General features: G+C 51.8%; 1 protein-coding gene across 1 annotated transcript; it reads right to left on the reverse strand.

Moving 5' to 3' along the window:
• Positions 1 to 1,596: 1,596 nt before the first annotated feature.
• Positions 1,597 to 14,915, reverse strand: HEYL (hes-related family bHLH transcription factor with YRPW motif-like). The gene is made up of 5 exons (XM_008565863.1): positions 14,832 to 14,915; positions 8,529 to 8,595; positions 7,352 to 7,435; positions 6,027 to 6,108; positions 1,597 to 3,592 (listed from the first exon to the last, which is right to left on the reverse strand). Exons 1-5 carry the CDS (start codon positions 14,909 to 14,911, stop codon positions 2,934 to 2,936), a joined length of 972 nt encoding a protein of 323 aa, XP_008564085.1. The 5' UTR covers positions 14,912 to 14,915; the 3' UTR covers positions 1,597 to 2,933.
• Between the last annotated feature and the right edge of the window lie 14 nt (positions 14,916 to 14,929).

Below are 14,929 nucleotides of genomic sequence, written 5' to 3' on the forward strand. Positions count from 1 at the left end.
TCACCAACAAGGAAGGAAACAATGGATACACAATGGCAAATTCCTCATTTGCCAAGGGAAAGAATATGGGTCTCTGAGATAAAGTAACTATGCAAGTACAGTAGTCAGGGAAGGCCTCTCTGAGGAGGTGACATTTAAGTCAAGGCATTAGGGTCTGAAGAACTCAGCCATGCAAAGGGTAAGGAAAGAGCATTCTGGGCAAAAGGAAAAGCATATGCAAAGATCTGGAAGTGGGAATGAGGTTGGAATTTTGAGGGAATGAAGGAAGGCCAGGGTGGCACGAACACAGGGAGCAAGTTTGGGACTGGCAAGAAATGAGGCTGGAAGCAAGGTTGGGACCAAGAGAGGAAGAGCTTGGATTTTACCTTCAAAATAACAGGGAAACAGAGTGAGGGTTTTCAACCAGAGTTGGCACAAATATGATCTGCATACTGTAGGTTCTCTCTGGTTGCTATTGAGGACTGACCGACAAAGCAGGAGGGAAAACTTTTTGGAGGCCAGGGCAGTGATCTGGGGGAGATGATGTGGCCAGACCAGGGTAGTGGCTGTGGGTTCAAACAGAAGTGGACAGACTCCAGAGATATTTAAGAAGTAGAATCTATTGGATGTTTCCAGAAGAACTAAAATATCTTTATTGAATGTTTGCAACAACCGCTGCAATAGGGCAGGAGTTGGGGCTACCAGGAAGGCTTGGGAACAGAAACAGATTCAAGTCCTCAGCCACAGAAACAAATCACACAGTCACTTTTCGCCCAGTCGCTCAGGGAGAATGAACCTAAGATCACTAAGATGCTGAAAGTGTTGGGCCATTTGCACTCATTTCAACGGTGTTCACAGATTCCTCTGGAGTTGGGTACCTGCAGTATGGAAAATGCATTTCCCACAGCCCCGCTATGAGTGAACTTTGGACCCTCAGGCTAGGAAGCTGCCAAACTGCAGAACTCCAGCACTGATCTGCTATCCTGGGAGCAATGGGCGAGGAGGAGGAGGAACTGTTCTTCCTGTCCTGAGTGTGCCCCTTCGTAAGAAAAGTGAGGTTGGTCTTTGCCTTCTGTCACCTCCTCTGTTCCCCTCACCCCATTCCTGGGAGACTGTGTGACTGTCAGGCGCACTCCCCGCCAGTGCCCACTCTCTGAAACAATGCCCTCGCTCCTCGCTGCTGCAGAGCTCAGAGCTCCGACGGGCCCTGGACGACAGCAATGTGTCCTCCCAACCAGCTCATGCTAAGGAGTGAAAGAACTACTTACCTCTTCATCACTCCTTGAGGACTTTGCCTTTTCAAGAGCTTTCTGGGTCACTCAAATGATCTTTGTCCTCTTACCCACTTCTCTGAAAGGGCCCTTTTCCCCAAGGGTCTTTGCACACTGCACTTTTGAGCCCATGGAGTCTCTTCAATGCAGGCTCTGGGGAGAATGGTTCTATCAAAGGGTGGGAATGGGTGAATCTTCCTAGGGGTGACACCTGAAGTATTTAATAGCCAGTGTGGAATGAGTGCCAATAAACTGCCAGCTCAAGGACCTCACAGCCGGGGGTCTGCCAGGCATTACCCAGATCATAGGGGTTCTGGGAGGAAATGCTGGGTGGTGGGGGACACTCGGGGGTAACAAACATTTACTGATGAGCACAGAAGTGTGTCTACATTTCATCAACTGGTATGGCAACACTGGTCCTGCTGATTGTCAGTCCAGTCCCTGCTGTTCCACTGGGAATGAGGTCACTGGGCCATTTGTTCTCTCTGCTGGGGGAAAGTGGCCTGGGGTGGAGCTGGGTAATGAAATGGCCTCTGAGCAGAGCCAGCTGTGTGGAATCCTGGGTGAGCAGGATCTCAGGCTCTTGACCCACTGCGTGACCTTGAAGGGCCAAGCTGCCCCTGAGTGTCCTTCCTCTTGCCCCTCGTCGCAGTTATTTTTGTCCAGCCTGACAGCTCTTGGCTGTTCCAGTAGTCTGGGCTCTGTGAGCCGGATGCAAACCAGGCAGCACAGACGTCTGGTGCTGAATCCCAAGAGGATTCCTCTCTGGGTGCCGTCACGTGGGGCATCGCCCCTCTACACTGTGCACCCAACAGGGAAGGACCGCACGCTGAGAGGATGGTGACCGTCAGAGGCAGGGAGCCAGTTCTCTGTCATTCAAGCCTGGCTCCTGTCTGGGAGAGCTGTCCGAGGCCTGGTGTGGAGGACACCCTGTCAGAGTTTTGCTGCTGCCCAGAAACCTTCCAGCTGGGCTTGTCAGGCCAACTGTGTGCAGAGAACTATTAGTCAGCTGGAGGACAGTGTCTGCAGCTGGGGGGGAGGGTGAGAGCAGGGCCTACTTAGCCCCCCATCTCCAGGCCTTGGCAGTCATGGAGAACAGTTCTGTCCTGTTGATGGAGTGGCCCAGAGGCAGGTAGGCAGGGGTAGACGGGGTTCCCAGGGGGCCTCTTTGTGGCCCCTGCCCAGTTACCATCTCCAAGAAGTGAGGCAGACGCTGTGTTGCAGCCCCTTGGCCTGGGAAGTCAGACACTGCTCCTCACTGGGGTCTAACCTCTCTACGGAAGCAGCCTGCCTCGGGCCATGGTCCTGGCACCCTTTTGGGTAAAGCTTCATTCCCAGGCCCAAGGTTCATGCCTGCTGCCCCGTGTGTACTGGGCAGGAGAGGGGTCTGGGCACAGCTCTTAGGGGCTGTCCCAGGATTCATCTGTGCAGGTGGGCAATAGGACCAAGCCTCTGTGATCAGAACAGCTGCAGGAGAGCTGGGTGAATACGCAGGGACGAGCAGTGAGGAGCAGAGGTGGGCTGAAGGAGGAGAGGGCCTCTGATGTGTGAACAAGGTGCCTTCATGTAGGAGCCGGTCCAGGAAGCAAAGCAGAAAAAGCGGTGCCATGTTTAGAGCTCTTGGAAAAAGAACCATCCTACTCCTGCGGGTTGAGGGGTGGGGTGAGGCATGTGGGAGCCAGCTCAGAAAGCCCCGATTTCAGTGATTTCGGAGACCCAAGAGTGGTAGAGCATGGCTCCTGCTGGCCTCCCAGCAAGCCCTGGGGGAGATGGGCTGGGGGCGGGAACAGCCACGTAAGCAGGGGACCCCGCAGCACCAGGGAGTGTGGGAGAGGAAGACCGCAGGAGGGGAGCGAGGTGGCTGCTTCTGGCAGCCCTGCTGCTGGGAGCCATGGGTATAGGGGCAGCTGGCCTCTCCAGGGGGCGGGTCCTCCGGATGGACGATGCCCCTCGAATTGGCAACAAATTCCTCCTGCCCGGCAGGATGGGGCCAGGGGCTCTGTGGAGGGCCGGGATGGGGTAAGTAGGAGAGGAGGCGCTGGGGAGGACAGGGCCGGGCACTCTTCCCAGGATGGAGAGCTGGTTGTTCAGGGCCGGCAGCCCTGGACAGCTATGGAAGAAGGACCAGGGCCAGGCAGGGAAAGCCAGGGGGCTGGCAGGCATAGGCGAAGGCTCCATCTCAGCTGCGTAGCTGTTGAGGTGGGAGAGAAGGCGAATCCGGACAGGATCCGCACGGCTGCTGGGCCCTTCCAGGACCCCCAGGTACCTGATGACTTCAGTGAGGCACTCCCGAAAACCAATGCTCCGGAAGTCGACTGCCAGGGCTCGGGCATCAAAGAATCCTGAAAAGTGAGGCACAGTGAAGGCATGCCAGGTGTGGGGAGAAGCACGGAGCCTGGGTCAGGCTGTCTGCGCTCTGGACCCGCCTCCCCCACTTGCTCCCTGGGTGACCTTGGGCATGTCCCCTCACCTCTCTGAGCCCCAGTCTCGAGAATGAAAATCCTTACCTGGGTTGGAGGGTAGTAGGTTGTGAGGATCAAACGAGTTCACTAAATTATGAAGCATTATCAAATGCAAGGTATTGTTTTCATCAAAACTCATGATCAATGCAAAGAAGAAACTGTGGCCAAGATAACTTCATTGAAGTAGACATTGCCAGGCGTGAAAAGGCTGTGCACATGGAAGTGTAGAACAGCCCTGCCTGCTGACGGGCAGATGTGGGGAGGGGAGGGAGCGACAGCAGCCATCAGAGCTGGGAGGCCTCTGGGAGAAGGCAGCACAGAGCAGCAGTGAAGCAGGAGGTCTTTGGAGGCTGGCAGAGCTGGGTTCAAATCCTGGCTCTGCCACTTAAGTAGGTGCCTGACTGTGGACAAGTCTCTAAGCCTCATTTCCTTAGCTGTAAAATGGGGATATAACAGTACTTGCTGCACAGAGTTGTGAGGGTATAATTAAATAAAACAGTGCACAGAAAATGCTCAATAAATGAAAAGTTAGCTATCATTTATATTACTGGCTTGGCCCATGTTGGCATCCGAGGACCCCAGAGAGAACCCCACTCTGGTCCTCAGCTGCTGCCAATCAGGCCAGGGACCCTCTCTTTGGCCTGACGTCAGTGAGGGATGACCAGGTGAACTGTTCACACAGGTGTTAACATCCTCATGCTTCTCCATACCTGCCCCTCCCTCGACCCCTGCTGGGCAAAGACAAACAGAACAGCCTCAGCTAGCACTGGCCTCATGACTACGGTCCCTGGCTCATGGCTGGCGCCCTGACAGATGAGCAGCTCTGCAAGAGGCTATGTTTGGAGTCAGGCCAACTTGGGGGTGAGACTGGGCTCTGCTGTATTCTTAGCTGTGTGACTTCGAGCAAATCCCAAATCCCTTCACCTTCCTATACTTGCTGTTATTCTCAACTAACATTTAGTGAGTCCTTACTAAGCACTTAATTACATTATCTAATTTAACCTTTAAAAAACACTCTCATTATTTCCATTTTAGAGATGAGGAAACTAAGGCATAGAGGGATTGAATCATTCGTCCAGGGTTATAAAGCTAGTAAGTAGTAGAGCCAGGATTCAAACCCAAAGACTGCACTGTAAACCACAATTCTGTCTTCCCATTAGCCCTTAGCCAGAAAATGGTTATGACAGCAACCCTTGCCTTCCAGGCTCTTGTGAGAATCAATGAGACAACCCAAGCAAAAGCATTTTGAAAACTGTGAAATGCTGCCCACATATTACTCTCTACTTTTCTTTTAATTGGATAACCATAAGTGTAATTTGAAAATATCTCCCCCACTGGTTCATTAGAGACAGAAGTCTCCACTGTTAGCGATGCATTCCATTGGCAGAAGTTCCCAAAGGGACCACCTGCATCAGGGTTATTGGGTGGGCTTGTTAAACTTGCAAACTCCTAAACCCCAATGCAGACCTACTGCCTCAGAATCTCTGGGAAGTGACCCATGACTCTGCCTGCCTCCAGATGATACTTCTGCCCACTGAGGCTTGGGAAGCACCAGGCTGTGCCACCCAAAATGCAACTGTCCTATGCCAGGGTAGCAAGTTAAATCTTTGGGGCTTGGGTCTTTGTGGCCAAGGTCTGTGGAGCTTTTGAAGTTTCCTAATTGTGAAATCACCAAACACACAGAGAAGCTTTGTATAGACAAAATTTCCATTTGTCTGGAAGTCTTTTTAAAGCCACAGTTCCATGACTTTATTGTAATGAACTAGCTTAAAATAACAGAATGAGTTACATTTGCTTTCTACTTTCAATCCCGAGAACTGCTATGAGTATGACATATCGCCTCAGCACTGCCAAGGACACAACCACAGCCCGAAAGGCTAGCCCAGGGGGTAGGGAGATCAGTGAAGTGCCTGTGGCTAAAAATCTCACGCGGGGCCCTCCCTGGGTTCAGGGGAGTCACAGACTGGGATCCCAGGGATAATTAGCTGATTCAGGCTAATCCTTAGCCCTAATGACCTGGGTGGGAGGTACGACAAGTAGGAACAGTCTGTTACAGAAGAAAGCTCCCAATGTCTAAGACTGGAAGGAGTCAGGTTGAGGAAACGGTTGGGACAAATGGAGACACTGAAAGTGGAGATGCTGAACGAGGAGAGACACACTTAGTGAATGTTCCTCCTGGGTCAGCTTCAGCCCCTCTAGACGCTGTGAGCTCCATGAGGACAGGGACCACATCTACTCCACTCACCAGCCTACCCCTAGGGCCCAGACTAAAATATCTGCTATGTGAACTCCTGGGAGAGAATGGCATTGGTACCTGTCCCACCAGTGGCATGGAGCATTTTCAAGTGATCCACCGTCATCTGCAAGACCTCGGCTTTCTCCAGCTTGGAAGAGCCCTGTGTGTTCAGAAGACAGAGTGAAGCCTCCAGCTGACCTCTTCCGCTCACTCTCCTTGCCATCGTCGTCAGCACTCACTGTCTCAATGTTCTCGCCTTTCTCTCGCTGTCACTGCCTGCAATTGGGCTTCTGCTTTGGCCAAGATCTTCAAATCTAAATGATTGTCTTCGGTTCTCGTCTCAGTCCACCTGTCCATTGCACTGCAGACTATGCTTCCCAAAACCCTCCTCCCTTGACTTACGTGACACCACTTTTCTGGGTTCCCTTTTCCCCTTGCCTCTTGCTCTGCCTGTCCCTTAAAACAGTGGTGTTTCCTAGTGGGTGCTAGCCCATTTCTCTTCTCGCTCTGCATGCTCTCCCCAGAGGGTCTTGTCTACCTCCATGGCTTCCTCCACCATCACCAGAAGGCCACTCGTGCATACCCACCTGCCTCCTAGACCAGCTCGACTGGGACTCCACCTTCAGACTCCATGCACCCAAGATCTAGTTCATCATCTTACCCCGTAAGCACCTATTCATCCTCTATTCTCTCTCCTGAGAAATGTTTCCTAAGTCACCAGGATCACCTGGCCTCCCAGGTGAAACCTGAGGGTCAGGCTCTCCGTGTGAGTTCCCTGAGGGCAGATACCAGGTTTTACTGAACATCTGTGGAATGACTAACTTGTTCTCACCAGCATCAGGGAAGGCAGATGACCGGTGCCATGGAGCATAGGGTGAGAATCTTTGAGGCTGTCTGGTTCAACGGTCCTACTCCCCACAGTAGTCCACCCACCCAAACCTGTTCAATGATAGAGTGCTCACTCCCTGAGCAGCCTGTTCCATTTTCAAATAGCTCTGGAAATGTTGCTAGTGCAGAGGGATTGGGGGGCTTTAGAATCACACAGCCCTGTGTGCTCCAAGTCTGCTCAGCTATTTACTAGCTGTACGATCTGGTGTAAGTTACTTCCCCTCTCTGTGCTTCAGTTTCCTTACCTGTGTCATGGACACAATAATCTCTACCCTTCAGGATCACTTTAAAGATTTGCTTCAGTGGGGTGATGGACATAAAGCCACAACACCTGAGATACATCACTAAGTATAAATTTCCATTATTCCCCTTATCTCCTGGCCAATGACACATATTGGTAAATGTTCATAGTGCCTCAGGCAGTCACTACCCATCAATAAGAGATGCCATGAGAAATGAACCTTAACTGCCACCCACACAGTATTTCCTCTAGCAAAATAGGCAATGTCACATACCTGTTTCTCAAAGGCAGTGGGGACCAAGCGCCGCAATTCAGAAAGGCTGCTGTTGATGCGGTCTCGGCGCCTTTTCTCTATGATCTAAAAAATTAGTGATAAGTTATACACGGGCACTTCATTACAGTTTCCAATGTGACCTGGTAGTCTTTGACTCATATTTTCCCTCACGATATTTTTGTGAGAGAGATAAATCTATTCCTACTTTATGCAGGAGGAAACCAAGACTCAGAAAGGGACAGTGATTTGCTCAAGGTCACACAGCAAGAAAGTGCAGAACTGAGAGTAGAACTCAGATCGCTTGTCTTGGTTTGTAAGATTATTATTCAAAATGTTTAACCACTGGTACAGCAGGGCACCAGCCAATCAGAATGGGGACACCAGCACAGAGCTGGAGCAGACCCCGGAGGACCCCGCTGGGCCAAGGTTACCTCTTCAGTTGCTGGGTCACGAGGAGGACTGAGGGGTCCTAGGCATTGCTCTCTCCAGCTGCAGAGGCTTTCATATTCACACTATCTCATTCTCCCCTCACAATACTCGCAGCAGAATAGGGATAGCCGGGCAGACATTATGAACCCCATTTTACAAATAAAGAAAATGAGGGCTGGAAGGAAATGGTCTGCCTAAGAGCTTATGGTTAGTGAGTGGCAGGGCTGGTCTGTGCCAGATCCCAGGTGTCTGGACTCCCAGTGCATGAGCACAGCTGCATCCTGGGGGAAAGTGAGGCTCGGTAAGATGGACAGCAGCAAGTGGCGGGGATGCGGGGGTGCCCTCCTTCTGTCCCTCTCCCCCAGTTCAGCACACTGAGAGGAAATGAAAGTTCTGGGCTTAGAGAGGAACAGAAGATAGGATAGAGCAGGGAGGCTGGAACAGACGATTATAACAGGCTATTGTGTGCTGGATATTGTTCAGAGCAGGTTACATTAATTCACTTAATCTTCAGAACAGCCCTTTGAGATATGTATTGTCATGAGTCCAGCTACACTGATGAGGAAATAAGGCACAGAGAGGTTAAGTGGCTTGCCCAAAGTCACCCTGATCGCTACTGGCACAGCGGGATTTGAACCCAGGCAGTCAGCTTCGGGTGATGTTTCTGACCAGGGTTCTCCCGGCCAGGCCCCTGGGGAGTCAGGGCGAACCTGTGTTGGGCAACTCAGAGGCTTAGAGGGACACTCACCCCTCTGCGTTTCTTCCTGGCTTGCATCTGCGAGGGGCTGGGGGAGGACAGCGGCCTGGCCATCTGGCTGCAGAGGAAGAGACAGGCCGGGTTTTCAGAGCCGGGGGACCATCTCGCTGGCCCGGGCTGACCTCCTTGGAGGCCGGGAAGGGCTGCAGGCGGGCGTGGGAGGGGGCGCTTGCTCTCGCTCCCCTTCCCTCCCAGGCCCGTCTCTCCCGGGCTAAGTCCTCCCATGCACCCTGAGCGGCGGCGGGGAGCTTGGCTCTTGGGCCCGACCTGCTTGGCCTCGGCCCTTGGTCCCCGCGGTGGCCGTCGGAGGGGGGGGACCGCGAACCGCGGCGCGGCCTCTCGGGCTCCTGCAACCCGATCCCCGGGGGCGGGGCGGCCGAGGGCACGGGCCGGCGGCGGCGGGGCCGGGCCGGGCGGCTTGGGTTTCAGAGGGAGCCGCCGGGAAGGAGCGTGGAAAGAGCAGAGTGTTAACACATGAACGTCTTTCCTCCCGTTGAAAAATTGTCAAAATGAAGACAATTATTGATTGCATAAGTGACCTCTGAGGAAAACAGAGCAATTCTCTGAGAAATCAGGTAGTGGGGGTCCCAGGCCTCTCTCGGAGGCTCGGGACAGTGTCCTGGCCTCCCAGAAGGCCCCGGTCCTCCCTCTCCTCCGCCTCCCTCCCGCTCTGGGCCTCCCCTCGCAGCCAGCCCCGGCTGGATGATGAATGTCTGCTCACACCCCAGGAGTTCCCATTACAGAGAAGAGGCTCAGCCCCAGGGCTTTTCCTGCCATACTGTAACCAAAATAATCTCCAGCCCGACTGCTCGCCCTCTTCACGTATTTCTCCTCCAGAGGCTCCCTTCGAATGGAGAGCTTCCCTGGGTCGCACTGAGGCATCGTGCATTGCCAGCACTTCTGGGACCCTATTCAGGCCCAGGGCAGGGGCTAAAGGCCAGTCCTCCAGGAGCTCAGCTCCAGTGGGGAGACAAACGACAAACAACAAGAGGACTTTCCTGCCAGTCTGGGATGCAAAACGCCACACGTGTGAACAGGAACCCATGAGCTTGGCTTCACCCCACACCTGCTCCTCGTCCCCCTGGGTTCCCCGTCCCAGCTTCCAGTTCTGCAAGGAGGAAACCTGGCACCATCTTTGATTCCTCCTCCGTCCCCAACCCCACCTCATCAAAACCTGCCCCTTCCATGTCTAAAATATATCTCGTGTGTGTCCTCTTCCTCTCCCTGGTCCCTCTCAGGGCCAAGCCTCTATCATCTTTCACTTGGACGGCTGCCACAGCCTCTTCTTGTTGGATCCCTTCGCACCCTCTTTACCGGCTACAAGCCTATCTCCCATGATAGGCAGGCAAAGTGATCACTTAAATGCACATTTGATCTTGTCACCCTCTTAAAACTCCTCATTGGCTTCCCAGTGCTTTTAGGATCAAGGCTACCATCTTGCAGGTGGCCCAGCTGGCTCCTGTCACCCCCTAGATTCAACTCTATCTTGATCTGTGTGCTCCAGCCTATGAATGCACAAACTACTTCCTGGGGTTGCACACACTGTTTCCCTAGCCTACAATTCTCTGGTCCACCCCATCTCCCACCCCAAGCCCCAGCCCCTTTGCCTAGTAACTTCTGCCATCCTTCAGATCTCAACTCAAATGTCACCTCCATAGGGAGGCTTTCTGACATCCCCCTCGCACTAGGTGTCCCCTGCTCTATACTGTTCTAGAATTCTGCATTTGCAACATTTATGCCAGTTTGTTGTTTTACGTTTATATGGTTATTTTTTATTTATTTATTTTTAAGATGACCGGTAAGGGGATCTTAACCCTTGACTTGGTGTTGTCAGCACCACGCTCACCCAGCAAACCGGCCATCCCTATATGGGATCCGAACCCATGGCCTTGGTGTTATCAGCACCACACTCTCCCGAGTGAGCCACAGGCCGGCCCCTGGTTATTTTATTAGTGTCTATATCTCTAACAAATCCATAAGCTCCATGAGGCCGTAAATCATGTCTGTTTCATTCACTATCATGAGCTCTGCCATGTTCCAAAAGCACTTGCTGAGTACTGGGACTGTGATAGTGAATGAAACAAGCCCTTGTCTTTGGCATGACTGGGGAATGGAGAGGTGAGCACCATAAAATCTACATCCTAGGCCTTAGTGAAGTGGAAGCATATGTAGTTCGCCACGAGGGTCCCAGCCCACCTGACTACCTTCTTGGCCTTTGAGGTTGGATCATTTTCATCAACTGCTCAAAGAGAGAAAGTTGCAGGAGAGACCAGATAGCATTTGTCACATCCTACTGCTAGGCTCCTGGCTTTGTCCTGCCACATCTGGAAAAGGATATCTCCCATCCAAACATCAGGACAAGGAGGGTTGGTAAGAAGCCTGTAAATGCTCCTGGGAGGGAGTACCTAGCAAGCTAGGTCCAGGGCTTAGATGTCCTGATCCGGAGATCTGTAGGGCAGCTCATTTACAAAGTTTCACTGGTTCACTGGGGACAAGCCTCAAGAGCCAGGGTACACTAAGAAACACAGCCTTTGTTCCCTTGGGCTGGATAAAGTGCCTCTCAGGGTATTGGGTTAGCCTTGCACACGTCACTGCCTCTCACCCTGATCCCTCCTCTGGGACCATCTGTTGGAGATTGATGCACTCATTTCAGGGCAAGCCAGCTCTGCCATCCCTTTTCCCAGTCTCCTGGTCAGTTTTTCTCTGCAGTATTATCCCCCCTCCCCTATATCTCACAGGCAAACCTCACTTTACAGTTTTCTTAGCACCACTACATATATTTCCCTACTTTGAGCTTTACAAAAGCCCCATTTTACAGATGAGGACACTGAGCCTCAGGGAGCTCAAGCAGCTTGCCCAGCCTACGCAGCTGCCAAGGAGCAAAGCCAGCATGGGAATCCATGTCTTCTGGCTCCAAATTCAGCATTGTTTTCCCTCCTAATTTTTACTTCCTGTCTGTCTGAATAGCCCTCCAGTTCCCTTATCCAGAAAACTCCCAAGAGCCCAGCCAGAGCTCACTTCCAGCCTGTGATCTGGCCCTGACAGTGGGAGGGGGCGTGGGAGCTTCTCATCTGAGAGTCTGAAAATAAGGCACATTTTCAAGGACCCAGAGAAGATATGTTGACCACCAAGATCTGCCCCATGGGCCTCTAGTGGCCACTAGCCAGAATTCTGGGGCGGTCTTGGGGCGGGAGTGGGGGCAGGGGAAGGACAGCTTTCTAAGTGGTCTGGCTGCCAGTCGTGACCACCCTCAGTGCTCACTCCCCTGGAAACTCCCCCTGTGGAACCCTTGCAGATGACCCCACACATTTTGTCCCAACCAAAGATAGAATCACAATGTCCCAAATGAAGGGATCTCAGAGAGCACTGAGCCCATTTTTAAAATGAGGAAACTCAGAGAGGGGAGGGGATCTTCCCTAGGCCACACAACAAGTCAGAGGAAAAACCAAAACTAGAGCCAGGTCTACTGGCTTTTAATCCAGTACTCTTTCCAGTGCACCCCATGTGTTCATCATCCCATCATGTATATCTCATGGCCAGTACTTTTGGTTCTAGACGGCACTTCCATATCCATTTGTCTCATTTATTGCACAATAGCCTTTGAGTTAAGTAGTATTTGGGCCATTTTACATTTAGGAAAAATAGTCATTTTATAGGTGGGATGACAGAGATTCAGAGTTGAGAATTATGCCCAGTAAGTCCAGTCTTCAAACTTCTAGTCTTTTCATTATACCATGCTGCCTCATGAACATGGTGTTCCCCAACTGAATGGTGACCCCTTAGACAGCAGCACTTATTGGAAGTTACCTTGTGCCAAAGCAAGGAGCTATGTGCTTTATGTACATTACCTTATCAAAGCCTCACCTGTCAGGCAAGTATTAGCATACCCATTTTGTAAGAAAGAAAACCAAGGTTCAAAAAGGAGTAAAGTCACTTGCCCAAGTAAATGGTAATGAGAATCAAACTCAGGTCTATCTGACTTCAAAGGCCACCATATGCCTTAAATCATGTAGGAATGACCCTGATCAAGACCCAGAGACCCTGATCAAGAGCCTGACATGTGACAAGTGCCCACTAGATGTTTGCAGAGGGAGGGGAGAGAGGCTATATTCTCAGTTTGGACCCAGCATGTGCCAGGGGGCTGGGTTCAGCTAGGAGCTCTGTGGGTGATTCCCACAGATGGGCCAGTATACTACCACCAGGCAGGTGTCCACAGTGACAAGGGAACAAACATACCCTGCTCTTTACTCTCATGTCTCTGAGTTGGGGAGATTTGCACCCTGGAGGCTGGCTGCCCCAAACCTGTGGCCCTTGTTACTGTTTCTCTGGCTTTCTTTGTGGGTGAAGCTCTTCTTCCCTGAGAGTTCCCTGAGGTCAGTGGCTGAGCAGGATACATCTGGGCCCCCCAACGCCCAGCCCAGGGTCTGGACCACAGCAGGCATGGTTCAGCACTCCCTGAATTGAAGCATTGATGTCTGCTGGGGGGAGGGCCCTTTGGTGAGTGCTACAAAGAGGCATCTATAAGTCAGCGTCTGCCAGATGTCCAACTGCTTTCTCTCCTTGGAGGGGTCTGCTCCTTTAAGAACAGTCTCTAAAAATGGGCTCAGGCTGAAATGACAAAATGCTGTGCAGGAAAAATCTGCCCACTGCTCCCTTATGCCTTAGCCCAAATGCCACCACCATCAAGAAACCCTCCTTGCCATCTTCGGTTGTGAGTAGCCTCTCCCTGCTTAGTTGCTCTCACAGCCCACAGTCTGTCTCTTTTTCCATTCTGTCCATGGTCTTTGAGTGATCTGGCGGATCACTGACCAGGCTGCAAACTCATGGGGGACAGAAGCCAGCTCTGATCAGCCTAGCTCAATTTTGTGCTTCTAATCCATGAAGAAGCACCGCCACCACTGCCACATGGTGCTGAGCCCATCCTCTGCCCATAGCAGGCATAGGCTCAGGAATTGCTTCTCTAAATAGTGGTTTCATTTCTGCTAACAATTAAAAAAGGCTAATATGTTGCATAGGAAATTGTTTTATATACCCCCAAACCTAATGTGTAGGATGCAGGAGGGATACCTATTGCCATACCCCCTATTATAAGTTATAAATAATTGGCAGTTGACATTTTACTAGGATTTGTGATTGAGACAAAATCCCCTGATCTCAGAAAACTGAAGAGGATTGAAATTATGAAATGCCCTCAAAAACATCCAGAAGAATTAACTGAATTCTCCTCCTATTCTGTTCTAGAGACTCAGGTTTGGATGAGTCAAGAGAGTTGAGGTGACCTTTCCTTTCCCCCTCCTGTCCTCCTTTATTTTACTGATAAGGAAACAGGCTTAGACAGGGAAACCAATGGCCCAAGGCCACATTGTGAATTGATAGCAGGTTCAGTGCTGGGACCCAACCCTGAAGACTCGCAGTCAGTCCCCGAAGCTCTTTAGGGTGCTGGGTATCACATGGTGTGTGCCTGATGGTAATGAAGCATTTGCTATGCATCGGGTCTATGCTAAGTCCTTAACATACATGATCTCACTGGATTTTCCCAGTACTCCTGTGAAATCGGTTCTATTATTTATACCCATTTTATAGATGATGAAACTGAAGCTTAAAGAGTTCACAGAGCTGGGAGGTAGCAGAACTATACAAGTGCAGTTTGTTCTGCAGGTTTGAAGCAGTACAGAATATTTACCAAGGCCGGAAAGACACTGGCAGCAGGGTGCAGTAGAAAGAGCACTGGAATTGGAGTCTAAGCCCTTGCACTGACCAAGTCAAGAGCAAGTCAGCTATTATTTTCTTCAGCACCAAAACCCTAACTCCAAAGTCCAATTTGTTCAAGGGAGGAGAGATTTTCTTCCCTGTGAAGCTTTTGTGGACTACATGAATTCTGCACCCAAACTAGGGTAAAATTGGGAAAGCATGATTATTCTGGATAGTCAGCAGATTCCACACAGGGGGTGTGGTACCAACAGTCTATGAGGGTTTCCTAAGATCTTCAGGGAAAATTCTTCACCATTGGCCTCCCCGGGGCAGTTCAACAGAAAGAGGATCACCAACTGGCCATCAGACCCCCGAGCTGAACTGCACCGCCATCCCCGCAGCCCCATCCCCAAGTGGCCGAGAGCGCACAGGGTCCCAAGCACTTGTACGTGGAAGGTCACACGCCGCACACGCCCCCGCACGCGGACACACCTGCCTGTCCCGAGGCCGCGCCAAGGACTAATCCCCTGCTCGGTGAGCCCGTCGGAGCGCTCCCCACCCCGCTCGGCCTCGGCGCACGAGTCCCCCCATCCCGGCCCCTACCTCAGCTCGCCCTCGTGGCCCACGTCGATGGGTCCCTCCGGCTCTCCGTCGGAGCCGCTGGGCTGCCTGGGCCGCTTCATGGCGAGCGCAGGCTGCCG

Source organism: Galeopterus variegatus, unplaced genomic scaffold, assembly GCF_000696425.1.
Source record: "Galeopterus variegatus unplaced genomic scaffold, G_variegatus-3.0.2 Scaffold209, whole genome shotgun sequence".
Taxonomy (NCBI): domain Eukaryota; kingdom Metazoa; phylum Chordata; class Mammalia; order Dermoptera; family Cynocephalidae; genus Galeopterus; species Galeopterus variegatus.